General features: G+C 40.0%; 1 protein-coding gene across 1 annotated transcript in view; it reads right to left on the bottom strand.

The window, feature by feature from the left end:
• Positions 1-25944, bottom strand: part of LOC123756315 (dynein beta chain, ciliary) — a 289304-nt gene that overhangs the window by 43483 nt on the left and 219877 nt on the right. Inside the window, exon 21 of the mRNA XM_069331022.1 lies at positions 21797-21958. Coding sequence (XP_069187123.1) covers positions 21797-21958 — 162 coding nt within the window. The remainder of the gene's footprint in view (positions 1-21796; positions 21959-25944) is intronic.

Raw genomic sequence — 25944 nt, 5'->3', positions numbered from 1 at the left:
GGTGTGTGTTTTCTAGCTCAGCTCGAGCGAGAATGTGGACGATGCTGTGTTGTTGTTGTTGTTTTAGATTCAGTTACTCGGAACAAAAGTTCCAAATGTAGTGTGGGTTGGTGTTGTCGTTGTTGTTGATCCTTCTTTCTGGAAAACCTAACCCACAACTCGTTAGAGTGTTTATACTTTACCAGGAGATCACACTGGGCGCTTCGGGCTCTTGGAGAGGGGCTCAATGTCACACGTTTATGGGATGCGGCTCCAATACTTAGCCTCGTTGTCGCGTGCACACACCCACTTGAGCCGCTGTGACTCCCCACTCTCTCCTTATGTGATATGATTTCCTCAATCCCCTTTGACTTATTAGTATTACCTTCTACCCTGTCCACAGCGGTGGTTCTTGGTTCTTTCTTTCTCTCTCCCCTTCTTTCCTACTTCCTGGGAAGCCTCACTAGGACAGGGGCAAACACCAGCAAATTTGAATACATTTACTGGACAAAGCACATACACAATACATACACGCATATGATAATAATAATGAATCCTACACTCTATACTATTTCAGTCAGGTAGCACTCCAACACCATCAGAACTCTATCATCAGCTTATCAAGTGGTATCCTATCTCCGGATTCACCACCTAATACTACCAACCTCCTCAAGTAGATCAAGTCTTATAACACAATGTTGCACTATCAGCAAGGGAATATATATCTGTGAACATGTGCAAGGAAAATCAGTGTATGACTGCAATAACATAAATATTATTATAAATGTTCCTTGATACACAACAATGGTCAATCGATCACCCTATCAGTCCAAGAACACATACATCTGCAGGTAATCCAGCCTACGACTGTAACTCTATACTTCACTATAAGTACTCCTTGGCACAAAAATGGCAAACAATCATTCACCTTTCACTGCGTCTTGCACGCTAATGACAACCAAACACTCTACCAACTCCCTACAAGTAATCAACCAGAACTTCCCTTCCACATCTGGAAGCTCACTACCCTGATCTCTCCAGGATCTTCCGGGTTTATCTACTGTCATGTTCACAGAAAAAGGTACCATCCGTTTTGTATGTGCTGTGAGTCAGAGGCGAGAGGGAGGTAAACAAGAGAGCGTACAGGACGCCCGCCAAGCTTGGTAGCTACTAGTCATGTATCAGTTTAAGTATTAAAGTCAATAACCAAGCAATGGCTTAATATCAACCCTACAACCAAGACTTCCTCAGTAACACACAAACACCACACTGGCGACGAGGATGAACTGTGAACGCAGGTATTTGTTCAGCTTAAAACACAAGGAGAAGCATGCTGTCTCACGCCCGGAGGAGGAGGAAGGGAAGCTGTCTGTAAGCACCATACCCGATGTTGTGTGCTAACCAATGCTGTGTGCTAACCGATGCTGTTTGCTATCCAGTGCTGTGTGTTAACCCAAGCTATGTGCTAACCCAAGTTATGTGCTAACCAGTGCTATGTGCTGATTGAAGCTGTATACTGAGGAATCTGCCAATGCGGCGTACGAAACGACGCTTTGATGCTATATACAAAACCCGATGTTATGTATACGAAGCGCACTCTGTGCTACAATTCCTCATGCTGTGAACTGACTGCTGTGACAACTGCTGTACCAACTGCTGCCAACTGCTGTACCAACTGCTAACTACTGCTGTGCCAACTGCTGTGCTGCTGTGACTAGGAACAACACATGTACACAAGGGCTAGGTAAGAAGTCAGTTGCTGCTGTATTGTGCTCTGCTGTGAACTTTTGCATTAAAATGCTTGTGTGCTTTGCAAAATTAAAGTAATTACAGTGAATTCTTAACTAACATATACAGTGCAGTAAGTGTTTAGTATTCTGAAGAACATTTAAGTGATAAGTTTACATTTATTCAGTAAAAATGGCAAATATACCTCAGTTTCCTGCATTTGATCCTGACTGTGACCAGACAAACCTGTCACAGACGTGGACCAAATGGCTTAAAAGGTTTGAAAATTTGTTGATAGTTTCTGACATCAAAAGTGCTGAAAGAAAGCGTGCCTTTCTACTTCATTATGTAGGTGATCGAGTTTGTGACATCTTTGACACACTGAAAGACACTGGTGGTGCCAAAGATTATGACATTGCCAAAGCCAAATTAACTGAGCATTTCAAACCAAGACAAAATACTGCAATGGAAATTATGCATTTCAGGAGAGCCAAACAACTCTCTAATGAAACCGTTGATCAATACCACACACGTCTGCAGGGCTTAGCAGCCCATTGTGAGTTTGCTGATGTTGACAAAGAAATCAAACAGCAAATAATTGAAACATGCACATCTACACGTCTCCGCCGAAGAGCTTTAGAACTTGTTGATGATGAAAGTTCTCTTACCAAGGTACTGGATATTGCTCGTCGAATGGAAGATGCTGCACGTGATGCTCGTGTCATGGAGTGCAGTGCCAATAACGGTTCTGCCACTGTTACTAACAGTGATGAGGTACGTAAGGTTCAGGGAGGACACCGTAATCAAAGAAGATATCATGGCAAACCCAACAACAATTGGAACCGAGAACCACATCACAAATGGGGTCAAGGAATAAGACTCAAGCAATCACAACCACTCACATCAGAGGGTGTCAACAATAAATGTTACAATTGTGGAGGAGACTACCCACACCAAGATAATTTTTGTCCTGCTCAAGGTAAGAAGTGCTATGAGTGTGGAAAACTAGGTCATTTTGGTGCTATGTGTCGTTCCGCACTCAAGAAACCACAGTTAGTGAATAAAAGCACTGTACGAGGATCAGGTCATAGGGGGTCGAGGTGATAAACACAATATTGCACCTCATATCCAGAATGTTAATAATGTACAAGACAACATTTCATTACAACCAGTATCAGATGACAGTGAATGTGATTATATTTATGGAGTACAATCAATCACAGAATGGAATTATCTTCCAAATAACTCAGAGACTATAGTATACGTTGCTGGTATTTGTCTCAAAGTTCTCATTGACACTGGATCAAACATTGACACCATTGCTTAGTGCTGAGATTAAGTCAAAGAATGCAATGCTCACTACTACATTCCATGTTGTTAGGAATGCAAAGGAGTCTCTACTCAGTTACAAGACTTCAACCAAATTGGGGCTACTTCAGCTTTCTAATGCTGTAGCAGTGGAATCTGCAAACAATATTGATGCTATTGATGCTGAATTTTTTGATCGATTTGAACCCATGGATTGTTCTACTGATAGCAAAGTTCATCTGCACATCAACCCAGATATAATTCAAGTTGCCAAGGAATATGTACATTCTGTAACCTGTGATGCAGTCCCTAAGGCTCTCACTCTTGATGAAATCCGTACTGCAACTCTAGAGGACCCAACTCTGCAAGCAACAATGGATGCATTGACTAAGAAAAAGTTTCCACGCATCCCACCCTCAGGAGTTGACCGAGATGCATTCAAAGGACTTGAACGCATCCAGACAGAATTAAGTGTTACGCATCAACGCGACACCGTGCTGCGAGGTACTCGTATCGTCATTCCAGCTGTTCTCCAGCAACGTGCTCTGAAGCTTGCATATCAAGGACACCAAGGTCTTGTTAGGACCAAACAGCTGCTACGAGAAAAGGTGTGGTTTCCTGGCATTGATCGTCAAGCAAAGGATATGCATGATGCCTGTGTCCCTTGCCAAGCTGCAGTGGATACTTCAAGACCAACACCTCTACAACCTTCACCACTACCTGCTGCCCCATGGACGGAAGTATCGATGGACTTCTGCGGACCACTACCAACTGGAGAGTACTTGATGGTAGTCATTGATGATCACTCACGTTATCCAGAAGTAGAAATCATCACTTCTACATCTGCAAAGGCTGTCATCCCGAAGCTCGACAAGATCTTTTCAAACTTTGGCATTCCAGAAGTTGTCAAGACGGACAATGGATCGCCATTCAATGGACAAGACTTCGTCAACTTTGCTGAGCCAATTGGATTTAAACACCGCCGTGTGATGCCACTACATCCTCAAGCAAATGGAGAAGTTGAGAGATTCATGCAACCTCTCATGAAAGCGGTATCCTGGAAACAAGCTATGTATGCTTTTCTCAGGAACTACCGTGCAACACCACATGGAACACTGGGCAAGTCGCCTGGTGAACTTTTATTTGGACGTCCTATGAGGATCGCACTACCTGTCATGCCAGCCAAGATAACGGATAAACGTCTCGCTCGGAAGGATGCACTAGCCAAGGACAAAATGAAAATTGCTCATGATCAACGTGCAAAAGAACAATTCATAAAGGTTGGAGATACTGTCCTCGTTAAAAAGAAAAAAGAGGGAAAGCTAGATATGCCGTATGATACAAAACCATATAAAGTGATTAGTGTAAAAGGAACTATGGTAACAGCGAGTAATAGAGATCATAGTATAACACGTAATATGGCTTATTTCAAAGTGATTCCAACTAGTGTAGAAAATGATGAAGTGCAAAGTCGTACAAAGGAAAAAGAAAAAATTAGCTATAACCCGACAAACAATTCATCAAGGGATATTATTGTATTTGGGGACTCTCGTCCTAAACGTCATGTTAAACGCCCTACACGATTTGATGATTAATTGTGTTCCTATGTAATGCAGAGTATTTACTTATTATGCTAAACTAAATTTAATATTGTTTGAATAATGCAGATCTCTCATTCAATATTTTGTAACTTTGTATTACAGTTTCTTTCATGTTTGTTTAACATTGCATATGTATTTTTAACATTGAAATCCTTTGTGGTAAAGATTAAGTTGTTTAAATTCTTTGTGTGCTTAATTAATGTTAAATGTATGCAATATCTCTTGATATGTTAATAACTTACTTTGTGTCAATAACTTTGCTTTGTGCTACAAGCATGGTAGACATCCTGTATTCATTCTTTTTAAAGAAAAGGAGGGATGTTATGTTCACAGAAAACGGTACCATCCGTTTTCTATGTGCTGCGAGTCAGAGGCGAGAGGGAGGTAAACAAGAGAGCGTACAGGACGCCCGCCATGCTTGGTAGCTACTAGTCATGTATCAGTTTAAGTATTAAAGTCAGTAACCAAGCAATGGCTTTATATCAACCCTACAACTAAGACTTCCTCAGTAACACACAACACCACATCTTCCATGATCCTCTGCAGCACTTCTTGGCTGCTACACCATGAAGTCTTCCTTGAACAACTACGGTGCTTCACTACTTCTGCTAGGGTCCTCCACAGCTCTCCTGGCTGCTACACCATGAAGTTTCCTCAAACAGAACTGGAGTTTCGCCACTGGTAGTATAGAAGCACGTGACACTCCTCTTCACTGCTTCTCCCCACAGCTCGAGGTCCTACTCTTCCACTACCTTGGAGTCTCATCAACTACTCCCTCTGTGCTGGCTTTAAAGCTCTCAGCAACTTCTTCCCCAAAGACAAACCTGCAACCCATTGACACTCCAATAAAAACGTTTCCCCTTAAACACATAAACAAAAATAACCACACAATATGTTTGCCTCCAACATCTATCTGCTCTCTACATACTGTGAGAGTGGACTTCCCCCGTTTGGGCTGGTCCATGCTCCGCCCGGCCAGGCGGCCCCTCCTCACTCTGGGAGGATCCTCCGCCGCCAGTCAGTTGGCTTCAGGCGGTCGACGGGAGAGGACGTGCTGCTCGTCCCCCCAGCTGTCTCTCTCATCTCAGTCCTCTTATTTAGGCTTCCTGCCTTACCAGAACATGTCTAACTTGTCAATAAACATGGCTACTGTCGCTGGGCACACGACCAACTATAAGTAATCACTATAGACTGGCTTAAAATCGTGCTTACCACAGATTGTCTAGTCGAGGGCTATCCCTCTGACAGCGTCTGATCAGGGCGCTCCCATAGCCCACGAAAATGTCTCTGAGCGGCTTAATACTCTCTCCTCCCCGTCCAGGACTTGAGACCACAATGTTCCCAGCTCGATTCCACAGCTGGCACGTCTACACACTTCCTTTCTCTTGGAGATATATCACTAGGGTTCCTTTCTGACAGGAACTCACACAGCGCAGCTTCCCCTCGCGATGTCTGGTACTCAAGTGACTTATGCTCCACTCTAAGCGAGCCTCACACCTCCAGCAAATTATCCACATCTCCTAACCAGTCATTTATCTTTTTTCTTATTTACTGCCCATAATCTCAAATTGTTTATCAAATCCAACCAACTATTTTACATCTGTGTCTTCACCTCTATGTTTCCTAGACCTTCTAGTCAGGTCAGGCTTGATAGAATAATTCTCAAAGGGGAGACCCGTTTTTCGGCTGCCTGGGATCATAACACAAGTAACACAGGCTATAGTGAGCCCGTAGTGGACTTATCTGGCACAGGAGCGGGGCTGTAACTGGATTCTCATTGATGGATAAATTTTAAGGAACCCAAGAGGTGGCATGGGCATGAGTTGCCCGTAATGGAAAATGCTCTGTAGTTGTTGTTCTAGATTCACCTACTTGGAACAAAAAGTTTCCAGCAGCACTGGCTATAGTGCCTGACAGGGCGCCTGACAACTGAGTAAACAGTGCTCCGAATTCGTAGTAATGAGGTTCTGGGTTCGATCCCCGGTGGAAGCAGAGACAAATGGGCAAAAAGTTTCTTTCGCCCTGATGCCATTGTTACCTAGCAGAAAATAGGTACCTGGGAGTTAGACAGGTGCTACGGGCTGCTTTCTGGGGGTGTGTAACAAAAAGGAGGCCTGGTCGAGGACCGGGCCGCGGGTACGCTAAGCCCCGAAATCAACTCAAGATAACCTCAAGAAGAAGATGGTGTCGTATACACCTGGCACAGGGGATGACGATGCTGTGTCTGTATCGTGTTATATCTACGTCCACCCGACCACGGTTTAGACCCTGTTTGCTTCCTTATTAGGCGAGTTGATCATCGATTGGTTTGGTGTGAAGCTTGCTCGCTACTTTTGGCTATCCTGAGTGCTTCTTGGAAACCTTGGGAACTTGTTAGATGTAATTAACAGTTAGTGAATATGACTAAAGGGGTCATTAGCAATTATGCTGATTATTGGGAACTTTAAGTTATTGCAATAGAATTTCTGAGGATGAGGAATATCTTGACAACGACATCAGTGGCTGCCTCATAATCTTTAATACTGCACAGTGGTTGCTCAGTGGAATAACACAAAAGTATTTACATATAAATAGCACCATCCTAAATCGACAGGGTTTATGATCATCATATGGACCAGTGACCTTAGGAATCTGCTAACATTTAATACCATATATATTAGTCAATTTGCCCCATTGATTAACACAGACGAACTTGACACGGAACATTTCCCAATGTGATGACTCTCCTGTGCCCCAGAGCGAAGACCCGTTGTGTTAGACAAGGATCTCGCGCTCCACCACGCCCTATAGTTACTCGCTCATGCCCTTGAAGGAATGAGAGAGCGAGGTGAGCCCATGCATTATGTTTTGATTTGAAATGTACCAAGTGTGTATAATTCTGAAATGTCACATTAATGACTAAACGTTGAAATGAAACGGAATGACTGAGAGACCTAATGTTTCATTCCCCTCTAGACGGAAGAAAGTATGGGTGTAATGAAAAATATTTAAGGAAATTTCAAATTGCACTGATGCTACTGTGTTCAGTTCGATAAATAAATAAATAAATAATTATATATATATATATTAGTATATTTTGGTAGCAGTCTTTCCTGTAGACATATATTATTAAATATGACCGAAAAAGTAAGATTAATAATTCTAACACGAATTTTCTCAATCTTTCGTACATTTCTTTTCACTGTTGGAGGTAATTCAAAAATCAATTCTCCCAAATTAATTTTTATTTCTAGTCTGACGCGACACTTGAGCGCGTTTCGTAAAACTTATTACATTTTCAAAGACTTTAGTTAACACATACACAACTGAATAGAACTTACACATCTCCAATTTTGTTTATATCTACATTTGAGTGACGTGGATGGGGTGAGGTGGTATTTAATAAGGTATTAATTTCATCAACACATGCCAGAACATGAAACAAAGGGTATTGAATAGAAGTGATTGCAGAAAGCCTATTGGTCTATATTTCTTGATGCTTCTATATTGGAGCGGAGTCTTGAGGTGGGTAGAATATAGTTGTGCATTAATTGGCTGTTGATTGCTGGTGTTGACTTCTTGATGTGTAATGCCTCGCAAACGTCAAGCTGCCTGCTATCGCTGTATCTATCGATGATTTCTGTGTTGTTTACTAGGATTTCTCTGGCGATGGTTTGGTTGTGGGAAGAGATTATATGTTCCTTAATGGAGCCCTGTTGCTTATGCATCGTTAAACGCCTAGAAAGAGATGTTGTTGTCTTGCCTATATACTGGGTTTTTTGCAGCTTACAGTCCCCAAGAGGGCATTTGAAGGCATAGACGACGTTAGTCTCTTTTAAAGCGTTCTGTTTTGTGTCTGGAGAGTTTCTCATGAGTAGGCTGGCCGTTTTTCTGGTTTTATAGTAAATCGTCAGTTGTATCCTCTGATTTTTGTCTGTAGGGATAACGTTTCTATTAACAATATCTTTCAGGACCCTTTCCTCCGTTTTATGAGCTGTGGAAAAGAAATTCCTGTAAAATAGTCTAATAGGGGGTATAGGTGTTGTGTTGGTTGTCTCTTCAGAGGTTGCATGGCGTTTCACTTTCCTTCTTATGATTTCTTCGACGAAACCATTGGAGAAGCCGTTGTTGACTAGGACCTGCCTTACACTACAGAGTTCTTCGTCGACTTGCTTCCATTCTGAGCTGTGGCTGACAGCACGGTCGACATATGCGTTAACAACACTCCTCTTGTACCTATCTGGGCAGTTGCTTTTGGCATTTAGGCACATTCCTATGTTTGTTTCCTTAGTGTAGACTGCAGTGTGGAAACCTCCGCTCTTTTCCATGACTGTTACATCTAGAAAGGGCAGCTTCCCATCCTTTTCCATCTCGTAAGTGAAATGCAGTACGGAACTCTGCTCAAATGCCTCCTTCAACTCCAGCAGATGTCTGACATCAGGTACCTGTGTAAAAATGTCGTCAACATACCTGCAGTATATGGCCGGTTTCATGTTCATGTCGACTAAGACTTTTTGCTCGATGGTACCCATGTAGAAGTTTGCAAACAGGACACCTAGGGGAGAACCCATGGCGACCCCATCTACTTGCTTATACATGTGCCCATCCGGGCTCAAGAAGGGTGCCTCTTTAGTACACGCTTGGAGTAGTTTCCTTAGGATATTTTCTGGTATGTCAAGAGGAGATGTGTAAGTTCTATTCAGTTGTGTATGTGTTAACTAAAGTCTTTGAAAATGTAATAAGTTTTACGAAACGCGCTCAAGTGTCGCGTCAGACTAGAAATAAAAATGAATTTTGGAGAATTGATTTTTGAATTACCTCCAACAGTGAAAAGAAATGTACGAAAGATTGAGAAAATTCGTGTTAGAATTATTAATCTTACTTTTTCGGTCATATTTAATAATATATATATGTATATATATATATATATATATATATATATATATATATATATATATATATATATATATATATATATATATATATATATATATGTCGTACCTAGTAGCCAGAACTCACTTTTTGGCCTACTATTCAAGGCCCGATTTGCCTAATAAGCCAAGTTTTCATGAATTAATTGTTTTTCGACTACCTAACCTACCTAACTTAACCTAACCTAACTTTTTCGGCTACCTAACCAAACCTAACCTATAAAGATAGGTTAGGTTAGGTTAGGTAGGGTTGGTTAGGTTCGGTCATATATCTACGTTAATTTTAACTCCAATAAAAAAAAATTGACCTCATACATAATGAAATGGGTAGCTTTATCATTTCATAAGAAAAAAATTAGAAAAAATATATTAATTCAGGAAAACTTGGCTTATTAGGCAAATCGGGCCTTGAATAGTAGGCCAAAAAGTGAGTTCTGGCTACTAGGTACGACATATATATATATATATATATATATATATGTCGTACCTAATAGCCAGAACGCACTTATCGGCCTACTATGCAAGGCCCGATTTGCCTAATAAGCCAAGTTTTCCTGAATTAATATATTTTCTCTAATTTTTTTCTTATGAAATGATAAATCTAACCATTTCATTATGTATGAGGTCAATTTTTATTTATTGGAGTTAAAATTAACGTAGATATATGACCGAACCTAACCAACCCTACCTAACCTAACCTAACCTATCTTTATAGGTTAGGTTAGGTTAGGTAGCCGAAAAAGTTAGGTTAGGTTAGGTTAGGTAGGTTAGGTAGCCGAAAAACAATTAATTCATGAAAACTTGGCTTATTAGGCAAATCGGGCCATGCATAGTAGGCTCAGAAGTGCGTTCTGGCTACTAGGTACGACATATATATATATATATATATATATATATATATTTATATATGTCGTACCTAGTAGCCAGAACTCACTTCTATGCCTACTATGCAAGGCCCGATTTGCCTAATAAGCCAAGTTTTCATGAATTAATTGTTTTTCGTCTACCTAACCTACCTAACCTAACCTAATCTAACTTTTTCGGCTACCTAACCTAACCTAACCTATAAAGATAGGTTAGGTTAGGTTAGGTAGGGTTGGTTAGGTTCGGTCATATATCTACGTTAATTTTAACTCCAATAAAAAAAAATTGACCTCATACATAATGAAATGGGTAGCTTTTTCATTTCATAAGAAAAAAATTAGAGAAAATATATAAATTCAGGAAAACTTGGCTTATTAGGCAAATCGGGCCTTGCATAGTAGGCTTAGAAGTGCGTTCTGGCTACTAGGTACGACATATATATATATATATATATATATATATATATATATATATATATATATATATATATATATATATATATATATATATATATATATTCTCAGCCTACTATGCATAGTAGGCTGAGAAGTGCGTTCTGGCTACTAGGTACGACATATATATATATATATATATATATATATATATATATATATATATATATATATATATGTCGTACCTAGTAGCCAGAACTCACTTCTCAGCCTACTATGCAAGGCCCAATTTGCCTAATAAGCCAAGTTTTCATGAATTAATTGTTTTTCGACTACCTAACCTACCTAACCTAACCTAACCTAACTTTTTCCGCTACCTAACCTAACCTAACCTATAAAGATAGGTTAGGTTAGGTTAGGTAGGGTTGGTTAGGTTTGGTCATATATCTACGTTAATTTAAACTCCAATAAAAAAAAATTAACCTCATACATAATGAAATGGTTTGATTTATCATTTCATAAGAAAAAAATTAGAGAAAATATATTAATTCAGGAAAACTTGGCTTATTAGGCAAATCGGGCCTTGCATAGTAGGCCGATAAGTGCGTTCTGGCTATTAGGTACGACATATATATATATATATATATATATATATATATATATATATATATATATATATATATATATATATATATATATATATACAATCTTTGGACAACACCCACCAGTGGGACTCGAACCCAGAAAGCACAACTACCTTCCAGTAGCTGGCATAACTAGTATGCTTTAACCCACTACGCCATCAGACCTTACAAAAGAAGTAGATAGTTCGAGATATATATATCTCAAACATCTCTACCTCCCGAAGGCACCAGATGAGTGAGGGGTCAGTCTGCAATTTTCGTCAAGCCACTGTCAATGTGAGAGAACTCGTGTCCAGCTTATAAGCCTATACTTGCATAAACCACAAGTGAAGATAAACAATCTTTGGACAACACCCACCAGTGGGACTCGAACCCAGAAAGCACAACTACCTTCCAGTAGCTGGCATAACTAGTATGCTTTAACCCACTACGCCATCAGACCTTACAAAAGAAGTAGATAGTTCGAGATATATATATCTCAAACATCTCTACCTCCCGAAGGCACCAGATGAGTGAGGGGTCAGTCTGCAATTTTCGTCAAGCCACTGTCAATGTGAGAGAACTCGTGTCCAGCTTATAAGCCTATACTTGCATAAACCACAAGTGAAGATAAACAATCTTTGGACAACACCCACCAGTGGGACTCGAACCCAGAAAGCACAACTACCTTCCAGTAGCTGGCATAACTAGTATGCTTTAACCCACTACGCCATCAGACCTTACAAAAGAAGTAGATAGTTCGAGATATATATATCTCAAACATCTCTACCTCCCGAAGGCACCAGATGAGTGAGGGGTCAGTCTGCAATTTTCGTCAAGCCACTGTCAATGTGAGAGAACTCGTGTCCAGCTTATAAGCCTATACTTGCATAAACCACAAGTGAAGATAAACAATCTTTGGACAACACCCACCAGTGGGACTCGAACCCAGAAAGCACAACTACCTTCCAGTAGCTGGCATAACTAGTATGCTTTAACCCACTACGCCATCAGACCTTACAAAAGAAGTAGATAGTTCGAGATATATATATCTCAAACATCTCTACCTCCCGAAGGCACCAGATGAGTGAGGGGTCAGTCTGCAATTTTCGTCAAGCCACTGTCAATGTGAGAGAACTCGTGTCCAGCTTATAAGCCTATACTTGCATAAACCACAAGTGAAGATAAACAATCTTTGGACAACACCCACCAGTGGGACTCGAACCCAGAAAGCACAACTACCTTCCAGTAGCTGGCATAACTAGTATGCTTTAACCCACTACGCCATCAGACCTTACAAAAGAAGTAGATAGTTCGAGATATATATATCTCAAACATCTCTACCTCCCGAAGGCACCAGATGAGTGAGGGGTCAGTCTGCAATTTTCGTCAAGCCACTGTCAATGTGAGAGAACTCGTGTCCAGCTTATAAGCCTATACTTGCATAAACCACAAGTGAAGATAAACAATCTTTGGACAACACCCACCAGTGGGACTCGAACCCAGAAAGCACAACTACCTTCCAGTAGCTGGCATAACTAGTATGCTTTAACCCACTACGCCATCAGACCTTACAAAAGAAGTAGATAGTTCGAGATATATATATCTCAAACATCTCTACCTCCCGAAGGCACCAGATGAGTGAGGGGTCAGTCTGCAATTTTCGTCAAGCCACTGTCAATGTGAGAGAACTCGTGTCCAGCTTATAAGCCTATACTTGCATAAACCACAAGTGAAGATAAACAATCTTTGGACAACACCCACCAGTGGGACTCGAACCCAGAAAGCACAACTACCTTCCAGTAGCTGGCATAACTAGTATGCTTTAACCCACTACGCCATCAGACCTTACAAAAGAAGTAGATAGTTCGAGATATATATATCTCAAACATCTCTACCTCCCGAAGGCACCAGATGAGTGAGGGGTCAGTCTGCAATTTTCGTCAAGCCACTGTCAATGTGAGAGAACTCGTGTCCAGCTTATAAGCCTATACTTGCATAAACCACAAGTGAAGATAAACAATCTTTGGACAACACCCACCAGTGGGACTCGAACCCAGAAAGCACAACTACCTTCCAGTAGCTGGCATAACTAGTATGCTTTAACCCACTACGCCATCAGACCTTACAAAAGAAGTAGATAGTTCGAGATATATATATCTCAAACATCTCTACCTCCCGAAGGCACCAGATGAGTGAGGGGTCAGTCTGCAATTTTCGTCAAGCCACTGTCAATGTGAGAGAACTCGTGTCCAGCTTATAAGCCTATACTTGCATAAACCACAAGTGAAGATAAACAATCTTTGGACAACACCCACCAGTGGGACTCGAACCCAGAAAGCACAACTACCTTCCAGTAGCTGGCATAACTAGTATGCTTTAACCCACTACGCCATCAGACCTTACAAAAGAAGTAGATAGTTCGAGATATATATATCTCAAACATCTCTACCTCCCGAAGGCACCAGATGAGTGAGGGGTCAGTCTGCAATTTTCGTCAAGCCACTGTCAATGTGAGAGAACTCGTGTCCAGCTTATAAGCCTATACTTGCATAAACCACAAGTGAAGATAAACAATCTTTGGACAACACCCACCAGTGGGACTCGAACCCAGAAAGCACAACTTCCTTCCAGTAGCTGGCATAACTAGTATGCTTTAACCCACTACGCCATCAGACCTTACAAAAGAAGTAGATAGTTCGAGATATATATATCTCAAACATCTCTACCTCCCGAAGGCACCAGATGAGTGAGGGGTCAGTCTGCAATTTTCGTCAAGCCACTGTCAATGTGAGAGAACTCGTGTCCAGCTTATAAGCCTATACTTGCATAAACCACAAGTGAAGATAAACAATCTTTGGACAACACCCACCAGTGGGACTCGAATCCAGAAAGCACAACTACCTTCCAGTAGCTGGCATAACTAGTATGCTTTAACCCACTACGCCATCAGACCTTACAAAAGAAGTAGATAGTTCGAGATATATATATCTCAAACATCTCTACCTCCCGAAGGCACCAGATGAGTGAGGGGTCAGTCTGCAATTTTCGTCAAGCCACTGTCAATGTGAGAGAACTCGTGTCCAGCTTATAAGCCTATACTTGCATAAACCACAAGTGAAGATAAACAATCTTTGGACAACACCCACCAGTGGGACTCGAACCCAGAAAGCACAACTACCTTCCAGTAGCTGGCATAACTAGTATGCTTTAACCCACTACGCCATCAGACCTTACAAAAGAAGTAGATAGTTCGAGATATATATATCTCAAACATCTCTACCTCCCGAAGGCACCAGATGAGTGAGGGGTCAGTCTGCAATTTTCGTCAAGCCACTGTCAATGTGAGAGAACTCGTGTCCAGCTTATAAGCCTATACTTGCATAAACCACAAGTGAAGATAAACAATCTTTGGACAACACCCACCAGTGGGACTCGAACCCAGAAAGCACAACTACCTTCCAGTAGCTGGCATAACTAGTATGCTTTAACCCACTACGCCATCAGACCTTACAAAAGAAGTAGATAGTTCGAGATATATATATCTCAAACATCTCTACCTCCCGAAGGCACCAGATGAGTGAGGGGTCAGTCTGCAATTTTCGTCAAGCCACTGTCAATGTGAGAGAACTCGTGTCCAGCTTATAAGCCTATACTTGCATAAACCACAAGTGAAGATAAACAATCTTTGGACAACACCCACCAGTGGGACTCGAACCCAGAAAGCACAACTACCTTCCAGTAGCTGGCATAACTAGTATGCTTTAACCCACTACGCCATCAGACCTTACAAAAGAAGTAGATAGTTCTACTATCTACTTCTTCTACTATCTACTATCTACTATATATCTCGAACTATCTACTTCTTTTGTAAGGTCTGATGGCGTAGTGGGTTAAAGCATACTAGTTATGCCAGCTACTGGAAGGTAGTTGTGCTTTCTGGGTTCGAGTCCCACTGGTGGGTGTTGTCCAAAGATTGTTTATCTTCACTTGTGGTTTATGCAAGTATAGGCTTATAAGCTGGACACGAGTTCTCTCACATTGACAGTGGCTTGACGAAAATTGCAGACTGACCCCTCACTCATCTGGTGCCTTCGGGAGGTAGAGATGTTTGAGATATATATATCTCGAACTATCTACTTCTTTTGTAAGGTCTGATGGCGTAGTGGGTTAAAGCATACTAGTTATGCCAGCTACTGGAAGGTAGTTGTGCTTTCTGGGTTCGAGTCCCACTGGTGGGTGTTGTCCAAAGATTGTTTATCTTCACTTGTGGTTTATGCAAGTATAGGCTTATAAGCTGGACACGAGTTCTCTCACATTGACAGTGGCTTGACGAAAATTGCAGACTGACCCCTCACTCATCTGGTGCCTTCGGGAGGTAGAGATGTTTGAGATATATATATCTCGAACTATCTACTTCTTTTGTAAGGTCTGATGGCGTAGTGGGTTAAAGCATACTAGTTATGCCAGCTACTGGAAGGTAGTTGTGCTTTCTGGGTTCGAGTCCCACTGGTGGGTGTTGTCCAAAGATTGTTTATCTTCACTTGTGGTTTATGCAAGTATAGGCTTATAAGCTGGACACGAGTTCTCTCACATTGACAGTGGCTTGACGAAAATTGCAGACTGACCCCTCACTCATCTGGTGCCTTCGGGAGGTAGAGATTTTTGAGATATATATATCTCGAACTATCTACTTCTTTTGTAAGGTCTGATGGCGTAGTGGGTTAAAGCATACTAGTTATGCCAGCTACTGGAAGGTAGTTGTGCTTTCTGGGTTCGAGTCCCACTGGTGGGTGTTGTCCAAAGATTGTTTATCTTCACTTGTGGTTTATGCAAGTATAGGCTTATAAGCTGGACACGAGTTCTCTCACATTGACAGTGGCTTGACGAAAATTGCAGACTGACCCCTCACTCATCTGGTGCCTTCGGGAGGTAGAGATGTTTGAGATATATATATCTCGAACTATCTACTTCTTTTGTAAGGTCTGATGGCATAGTGGGTTAAAGCATACTAGTTATGCCAGCTACTGGAAGGTAGTTGTGCTTTCTGGGTTCGAGTCCCACTGGTGGGTGTTGTCCAAAGATTGTTTATCTTCACTTGTGGTTTATGCAAGTATAGGCTTATAAGCTGGACACGAGTTCTCTCACATTGACAGTGGCTTGACGAAAATTGCAGACTGACCCCTCACTCATCTGGTGCCTTCGGGAGGTAGAGATGTTTGAGATATATATATCTCGAACTATCTACTTCTTTTGTAAGGTCTGATGGCGTAGTGGGTTAAAGCATACTAGTTATGCCAGCTACTGGAAGGTAGTTGTGCTTTCTGGGTTCGAGTCCCACTGGTGGGTGTTGTCCAAAGATTGTTTATCTTCACTTGTGGTTTATGCAAGTATAGGCTTATAAGCTGGACACGAGTTCTCTCACATTGACAGTGGCTTGACGAAAATTGCAGACTGACCCCTCACTCATCTGGTGCCTTCGGGAGGTAGAGATGTTTGAGATATATATATCTCGAACTATCTACTTCTTTTGTAAGGTCTGATGGCGTAGTGGGTTAAAGCATACTAGTTATGCCAGCTACTGGAAGGTAGTTGTGCTTTCTGGGTTCGAGTCCCACTGGTGGGTGTTGTCCAAAGATTGTTTATCTTCACTTGTGGTTTATGCAAGTATAGGCTTATAAGCTGGACACGAGTTCTCTCACATTGACAGTGGCTTGACGAAAATTGCAGACTGACCCCTCACTCATCTGGTGCCTTCGGGAGGTAGAGATGTTTGAGATATATATATCTCGAACTATCTACTTCTTTTGTAAGGTCTGATGGCGTAGTGGGTTAAAGCATACTAGTTATGCCAGCTACTGGAAGGTAGTTGTGCTTTCTGGGTTCGAGTCCCACTGGTGGGTGTTGTCCAAAGATTGTTTATCTTCACTTGTGGTTTATGCAAGTATAGGCTTATAAGCTGGACACGAGTTCTCTCACATTGACAGTGGCTTGACGAAAATTGCAGACTGACCCCTCACTCATCTGGTGCCTTCGGGAGGTAGAGATGTTTGAGATATATATATCTCGAACTATCTACTTCTTTTGTAAGGTCTGATGGCGTAGTGGGTTAAAGCATACTAGTTATGCCAGCTACTGGAAGGTAGTTGTGCTTTCTGGGTTCGAGTCCCACTGGTGGGTGTTGTCCAAAGATTGTTTATCTTCACTTGTGGTTTATGCAAGTATAGGCTTATAAGCTGGACACGAGTTCTCTCACATTGACAGTGGCTTGACGAAAATTGCAGACTGACCCCTCACTCATCTGGTGCCTTCGGGAGGTAGAGATGTTTGAGATATATATATCTCGAACTATCTACTTCTTTTGTAAGGTCTGATGGCGTAGTGGGTTAAAGCATACTAGTTATGCCAGCTACTGGAAGGTAGTTGTACTTTCTGGGTTCGAGTCCCACTGGTGGGTGTTGTCCAAAGATTGTTTATCTTCACTTGTGGTTTATGCAAGTATAGGCTTATAAGCTGGACACGAGTTCTCTCACATTGACAGTGGCTTGACGAAAATTGCAGACTGACCCCTCACTCATCTGGTGCCTTCGGGAGGTAGAGATGTTTGAGATATATATATCTCGAACTATCTACTTCTTTTGTAAGGTCTGATGGCGTAGTGGGTTAAAGCATACTAGTTATGCCAGCTACTGGAAGGTAGTTGTGCTTTCTGGGTTCGAGTCCCACTGGTGGGTGTTGTCCAAAGATTGTTTATCTTCACTTGTGGTTTATGCAAGTATAGGCTTATAAGCTGGACACGAGTTCTCTCACATTGACAGTGGCTTGACGAAAATTGCAGACTGACCCCTCACTCATCTGGTGCCTTCGGGAGGTAGAGATGTTTGAGATATATATATCTCGAACTATCTACTTCTTTTGTAAGGTCTGATGGCGTAGTGGGTTAAAGCATACTAGTTATGCCAGCTACTGGAAGGTAGTTGTGCTTTCTGGGTTCGAGTCCCACTGGTGGGTGTTGTCCAAAGATTGTTTATCTTCACTTGTGGTTTATGCAAGTATAGGCTTATAAGCTGGACACGAGTTCTCTCACATTGACAGTGGCTTGACGAAAATTGCAGACTGACCCCTCACTCATCTGGTGCCTTCGGGAGGTAGAGATGTTTGAGATATATATATCTCGAACTATCTACTTCTTTTGTAAGGTCTGATGGCGTAGTGGGTTAAAGCATACTAGTTATGCCAGCTACTGGAAGGTAGTTGTGCTTTCTGGGTTCGAGTCCCACTGGTGGGTGTTGTCCAAAGATTGTTTATCTTCACTTGTGGTTTATGCAAGTATAGGCTTATAAGCTGGACACGAGTTCTCTCACATTGACAGTGGCTTGACGAAAATTGCAGACTGACCCCTCACTCATCTGGTGCCTTCGGGAGGTAGAGATGTTTGAGATATATATATCTCGAACTATCTACTTCTTTTGTAAGGTCTGATGGCGTAGTGGGTTAAAGCATACTAGTTATGCCAGCTACTGGAAGGTAGTTGTGCTTTCTGGGTTCGAGTCCCACTGGTGGGTGTTGTCCAAAGATTGTTTATCTTCACTTGTGGTTTATGCAAGTATAGGCTTATAAGCTGGACACGAGTTCTCTCACATTGACAGTGGCTTGACGAAAATTGCAGACTGACCCCTCACTCATCTGGTGCCTTCGGGAGGTAGAGATGTTTGAGATATATATATCTCGAACTATCTACTTTTTTTGTAAGGTCTGATGGCGTAGTGGGTTAAAGCATACTAGTTATGCCAGCTACTGGAAGGTAGTTGTGCTTTCTGGGTTCGAGTCCCACTGGTGGGTGTTGTCCAAAGATTGTTTATCTTCACTTGTGGTTTATGCAAGTATAGGCTTATAAGCTGGACACGAGTTCTCTCACATTGACAGTGGCTTGACGAAAATTGCAGACTGACCCCTCACTCATCTGGTGCCTTCGGGAGGTAGAGATGTTTGAGATATATATATCTCGAACTATCTACTTCTTTTGTAAGGTCTGATGGCGTAGTGGGTTAAAGCATACTAGTTATGCCAGCTACTGGAAGGTAGTTGTGCTTTCTGGGTTCGAGTCCCACTGGTGGGTGTTGTCCAAAGATTGTTTATCTTCACTTGTGGTTTATGCAAGTATAGGCTTATAAGCTGGACACGAGTTCTCTCACATTGACAGTGGCTTGACGAAAATTGCAGACTGACCCCTCACTCATCTGGTGCCTTCGGGAGGTAGAGATGTTTGAGATATATATATCTCGAACTATCTACTTCTTTTGTAAGGTCTGATGGCGTAGTGGGTTAAAGCATACTAGTTATGCCAGCTACTGGAAGGTAGTTGTGCTTTCTGGGTTCGAGTCCCACTGGTGGGTGTTGTCCAAAGATTGTTTATCTTCACTTGTGGTTTATGCAAGTATAGGCTTATAAGCTGGACACGAGTTCTCTCACATTGACAGTGGCTTGACGAAAATTGCAGACTGACCCCTCACTCATCTGGTGCCTTCGGGAGGTAGAGATGTTTGAGATATATATATCTCGAACTATCTACTTCTTTTGTAAGGTCTGATGGCGTAGTGGGTTAAAGCATACTAGTTATGCCAGCTACTGGAAGGTAGTTGTGCTTTCTGGGTTAGAGTCCCACTGGTGGGTGTTGTCCAAAGATTGTTTATCTTCACTTGTGGTTTATGCAAGTATAGGCTTATATATATATATATATATATATATATATATATATATATATATATATATATATATATATATGAGAAGAAAGGAGAATGGTAGGTGGGTAGGAGGTAGGAAAAAGGTGGTAGGAGAAGAAAATATCAAAGTGTTCAGTGAGGATCCACAAGGTCTTCTCTGAGTACTCTTTATTTTCTTCTCGGAGGCTATGGGTCCCTACACTTGCACCAGAGGTGGTACCCCTACTAGGTTTATATATATATATATATATATATATATATATATATATATATATATATATATATATATATATATATATATATATATATATATACTATATACTTATTTTATATGCAGAAAATCCACAGAGAAACGGAAAAGAAAGATGAACGTTTCGGCCGATCAAGGCCGTTGTCTGGTGTTGACAACGGCCTTGATCGGCCGAAACGTTCATCTTTTTTTTCAGTTTCTCTGTGGATTTTCCACATACAAATGATCAGTGTTTCGTGATCGTCAAATTGCATATATTATATATATAATTATATATATACTTATTTAGGAAATAATGGCGGAACAATGGTGTCGCGAACCATTTTAGGAAAATGCTAATTGTAGCTTCCAGTTATTTATGGAAGAAATCTAATTTGTCATATTTAATAAATATTCTTTATTTATAATTTATATTATCATAATTATATATCCATGCTGTTTAATGGGGATTATATATATATATATATATATATATATATATATATATATATATATATATATATATATATATATATATATATATATATATATATATATATATATCTGCTACAGTGCAGTATTATACATGCTAAAATACCTTTTTAAAAGAATTTTAAGTTTTTTTTGTCGAGTATATGTAAATTTATGACATTTAAAGCAAAGCCAAGATGAACGACAGAAGGAGAGTGCAGGCTTGGAGGCTGCTAAAGTACAGCAGGTAGGAGTGCGAAGCTCCTAGGAGACTTGAGCAGCTCTCCTCAGCTAGGAAGCGTTACCAGTAGTACACAAAAATAGATACCTCTATCACCATCTCTTTCTCTTCATCGTCGCTCTTGGACGGGAAAAGGGGATTAAAAAATGAGAGTAATACTAGAGAAAAAATTACAGGTTGCTAATTATGTTGTCCACTTGACTCTTTACTGATACTGTGTATTATACAAATTCTGTAACAAACCTATGTTGCAAGTCTATGAAAAAAATACTTCATATCAACTAGCATGCATGCTCTTTTTTTTCTACTCAATGCGACTCAAAATATTATTCTTTGTACACAAAATATTTGCATTCCTTTCTAATAAGTCATGCAATAAATAATTTCATAACAATATTTCTCTGAAGGAAAGTTTATATTCCTCTTCCATTACTATTATGAAACAAGAATTCTCATGAACCTTACCTGTATGCTTCTCGTCATAACGTTTAGGGCCTAACTAAAGGATAAAAGGCTTGCTTTTCCAAACTAAAAGGTTCCTACAATTCGTATTCAAATAAAATACTTAAAATTACATGGAAGATTTTGAGTAGCAAGTAAAAGCGAAACCATTAATATAAATTGAAATAGGCCATTTACATTAAAATTTAAATAAATTTAATAATTAAAACTTGCATTATTTTTAGTTTGTTGCGACATTATTTGTTATGCCTTCACGAGGACCTACCTCAAATATCTTCTTGGTGACATCAACCTGGAGCTTGTTGAGCATCTCCATGTCTTTCTCCTCCAGGAGGCGGTCGCCGTACACTCGCTGGGTCTCGTGGAGCCAGCACCGGAGCAGCTCCAGCGGTGCCTTCACCGTCTCCCCAGTGCAGAACAACAGTCCCTGACGCCACTTGCAAACATTAGTGCCTAACACATACTTAACGACAACCTAACGACATATATATATATATATATATATATATATATATATATATATATATATATATATATATATATATATATATATATATATATATATATATATATATATATATATATATAGATATATGTCGTACCTAGTAGCCAGAACACACTTCTCGGCCTACTATACAAGGCCCGATTTGCCTAATAGGCCGAGTGATTTTTTTTATTATTTTCAATAAATTGTTTCCAATTAGTTTATTTGAATTATTATTATTATACTATATTAGGAACATAAATTATTGACGTAGTTGTGTTAGTTTAGGTTAGGTTTAGATAGGTTAGGTTAGATTAGGAAGGGTTGGTTAGATTCGGTCATATATATATACGTTAGTTTTAACTCAAATTTAAACAAAATAACTTATACATAATGAAATGGGCAGATTTATCATTTCATAAGAGAAAAATTTGAAAATATATATATTCTGAAAAACTTGGCTTTTTAGCAAATCGGGCCATGCATAGTAGGCCAAGAACTGCGTTCTGGCTATTAGGTACAACACACACACACACACACACACACACACACACACACACACACACACACACATATATATATATATATATATATATATATATATATATATATATATATATATATATATATATATATATATGTCGTACCTAGTAGCCAGAACGCACTTCTCAGCCTACTATGCAAGGCCAAATTTGCCTAATAAGGCAAGTTTTCATGAATTAATTGTTTTTCGACTACCTAACCTACCTAACCTAACCTAACCTAACTTTTTCGGCTACCTAACCGAACCTAACCTACAGAGATAGGTTAGGTTAGGTTAGGTAGGGTTGGTTAGGTTCGGTCATATATCTACGTTAATTTTAACTCCAATAATTTTTTTTTACCTCATACATAATGAAATGGGTAGCTTTATCATTTCATAAGAAAAAAATTGGAGAAAATATTATAATTCAGGAAAACTTGGCTTATTAGGCAAATCGGGCCTTGCATAGTAGGCCCAGAAGTGCATTCTGGCTACTAGGTACGACATATATATATATATATATATATATATATATATATATATATATATATATATATATATATATATGTCGTACCTAGTAGCCAGAACTCACTTCTCAGCCTACTATGCAAGGCCCGATTTGCCTAATAAGCCAAGTTTTCATGAATTAATGTTTTTTCGTTTACCTAACCTACCTAACCTAACCTAGCTTTTTTTGGCTACCTAACCTAACCTTACCTATATATATAGGTTAGGTTAGGTTAGGTAGGGTTGGTTAGGTTCGGTCATATATCTACGTTAATTTTAACTCCAATAAAAAAAAATTGACCTCATACATAGTGAAAAGGGTAGCTTTATCATTTCATAGGAAATTTTTTTTAGTAAATATATTAATTCAGGAAAACTTGGCTTATTAGGCAAATCGGGCCTTGAATAGTAGGCTGAGAAGTGAGTTCTGGCTACTAGGTACGACATATATATATATATATATATATATATATATATATATATATATATATATATATATATATATATATATATATATATATATATATATATATATATATATATATATATATATATATATATATATATATATACATGCATTCATCAACGATCACAAATAAAGAGATCCAAGCATTCGGAAAAACCACATTAGAAAAATTAGAGAATGTCGAACGTAGTTTCTGACTCTGGCATTCCTCAGAGCAAGATTGAGAGTGAGGAGGCAAGCAGTGGTGGGCAAACCTTCCACCCAGGTGCAACAGGGAAAACAGGTCACCTGATCACCAGACCATGATCAATGATTTTCTCTCTCTTTGTCTGTGTCTATCTATCTCCACTCTCTGTCTCCCTCTGTCTCTTTCTCTTTGTCTTTGTCTCTGTCTCTCTGTCTCTCTCTTTGTCTCTGTCTCTGTTTTTCTATCTGTTGCTGTATCTGTCTCACTCTGTTTTTCTCTGTCTCTGTCGTTCTGTGTCTGAGACGCTTTCTCTCTCCCTCTCTCTCCTCTCACCTCTCTCTCTCTCTCTCTCTCTCTCTCTCTCTCTCTCTCTCTCTCTCTCTCTCTCTCTCTCTCTCTCTCTCTCTCTCTCTCTCTCTCTCTCTCTCTCTCTCTCTCTTTCTTTCTCCCTCTATCTCATCTGAATTGAATAAATTTTATTATTCCTAATAATTCCGATAAATAAATGAATAGCATTAACATTGTAAAAGGTTTTCATTAAAACATTAACATCATAAACATTAAAACACGTTGCAGACGATGGGTCACAATAACATGGCTGAAGTATGTTGACCAGACTAGAAGGTGAAGGGAGGACGACGTTTCGGTTCGTCCTGGACCATTCTCAAGTCGACTGGGTTCAATTCGACTCAATCGACTTGAGAATGGTCCAGGACGGATCGAAACGTCGTCGTCCCTTCACCTTCTAATGTGTGGTCTGGTCAACATTAAAACACGTTTTATAAAACGTTATTCCCTAACGTTTTAAAATAATTTTTACAAATTCTCTAAAAACGTCGATGAAATAAAATCTAAACATGACAAATACGAGAAAAAATATATTTAAAACATTTTGATAACTAAAAACCGTTTGCTGGGTGAACATATCGTTAACTATATAGATAGGTAGAAAGCGAGATGAATAGATAGGATGATGGATTAATAGATGAATAGATGAGTAGATATATGGATAGCTATGCAGATAGAAGTTTGGGAATATGAATGGATAGAAAAATGCAGATAGATGGAAATATGGGAGACAGGCAGATGGACCAAGGCAACGATCCCTGGCTGTCTGGGTTCAAATCCTTCTGAGGTGAGAAGTTTGCTGCTACATACTTGCTTGAGGACCATTCAAGCTTCTTTGTATATATATATATATATATATATATATATATATATATATATATATATATATATATATATATATATATATATATATGTCGTACCTAGTAGCCAGAACTCACTTTTCAGCCTACAATGCAAGGCCCGATTTGCCTAATAAGCCAAGTTTTCATGAATTAATATATTTTCTCTAAATTTTTTCTTACGAAATGATAAAGCAACCCATTTCATTATGTAAGAGGTCAATTTTTTTTTATTGGAGTTAAAATTAACGTAGATATATGACCGAACCTAACCAACCCTACCTAACCTAACCTAACCTATCTTTATAGGTTAGGTTAGGTTAGGTAGCCGAAAAAGTTAGGTTAGGTTAGGTTAGGTAGGTTAGGTAGTCGAAAAGCAATTAATTCATGAAAACTTGGCTTATTAGGCAAATTGGGCCTTGCATAGTAGGCTCAGAAGTGAGTTCTGGCTACTAGGTACGACATATATATATATATAGCCTGCTCTTCCCTACATAAAGTTACTTATATACATACAACAATAAGATGCTACCTTCAAGATACGTCTACCAGTAGCACAAAACGTTTTGACCAGGAGGCAAAGGTACCCTAAACTCCCCCCTACTCCACACTCCCTCCATGCCGGCTCGCCACTGTCATCAACCAGCAAACTACCATTCCCAGCCTGCCTGCTTCTGATTGGTGACCCGCCGACTGCACACCTGCACCTCTGCACCTCAGCGCCCTCTACTATTACCATCTCTTTTAAGGGTCTGAGCGGTGGTGCAGAGGGTTAAGGCGTACCTGTTATGCCAGTTGCTGGAAGGCTTCTGTGCTGGCTAGGGTTCGAGTCTCCTGGTGGGAAAGTGTTCTAAAGTTGTATACTTAACTCTCGTGTTTAGGAGAGTTGTGCCTTAAGCAGAGACACTGTGTCTTCCCATATTAACAGGGACTTGATGAAATTAACGTCTAAATGACCCCTCACTTGCTCTGGTGCCCTTGGGAGGTGTTGATCTTTGGGGGATTTAAATACTCCGAAATTACCATCTCTTTTAAGGGTCTGAGCGGTGGTGCAGAGGG

The sequence above is a fragment of the Procambarus clarkii genome, chromosome 25, assembly GCF_040958095.1.
Source record: "Procambarus clarkii isolate CNS0578487 chromosome 25, FALCON_Pclarkii_2.0, whole genome shotgun sequence".
In the NCBI taxonomy this organism is placed as follows: Eukaryota; Metazoa; Arthropoda; class Malacostraca; order Decapoda; family Cambaridae; genus Procambarus; species Procambarus clarkii.
Note: the sequence above shows the minus strand (reverse complement) of the source record. Positions and strands in the feature narration are given on the sequence as shown.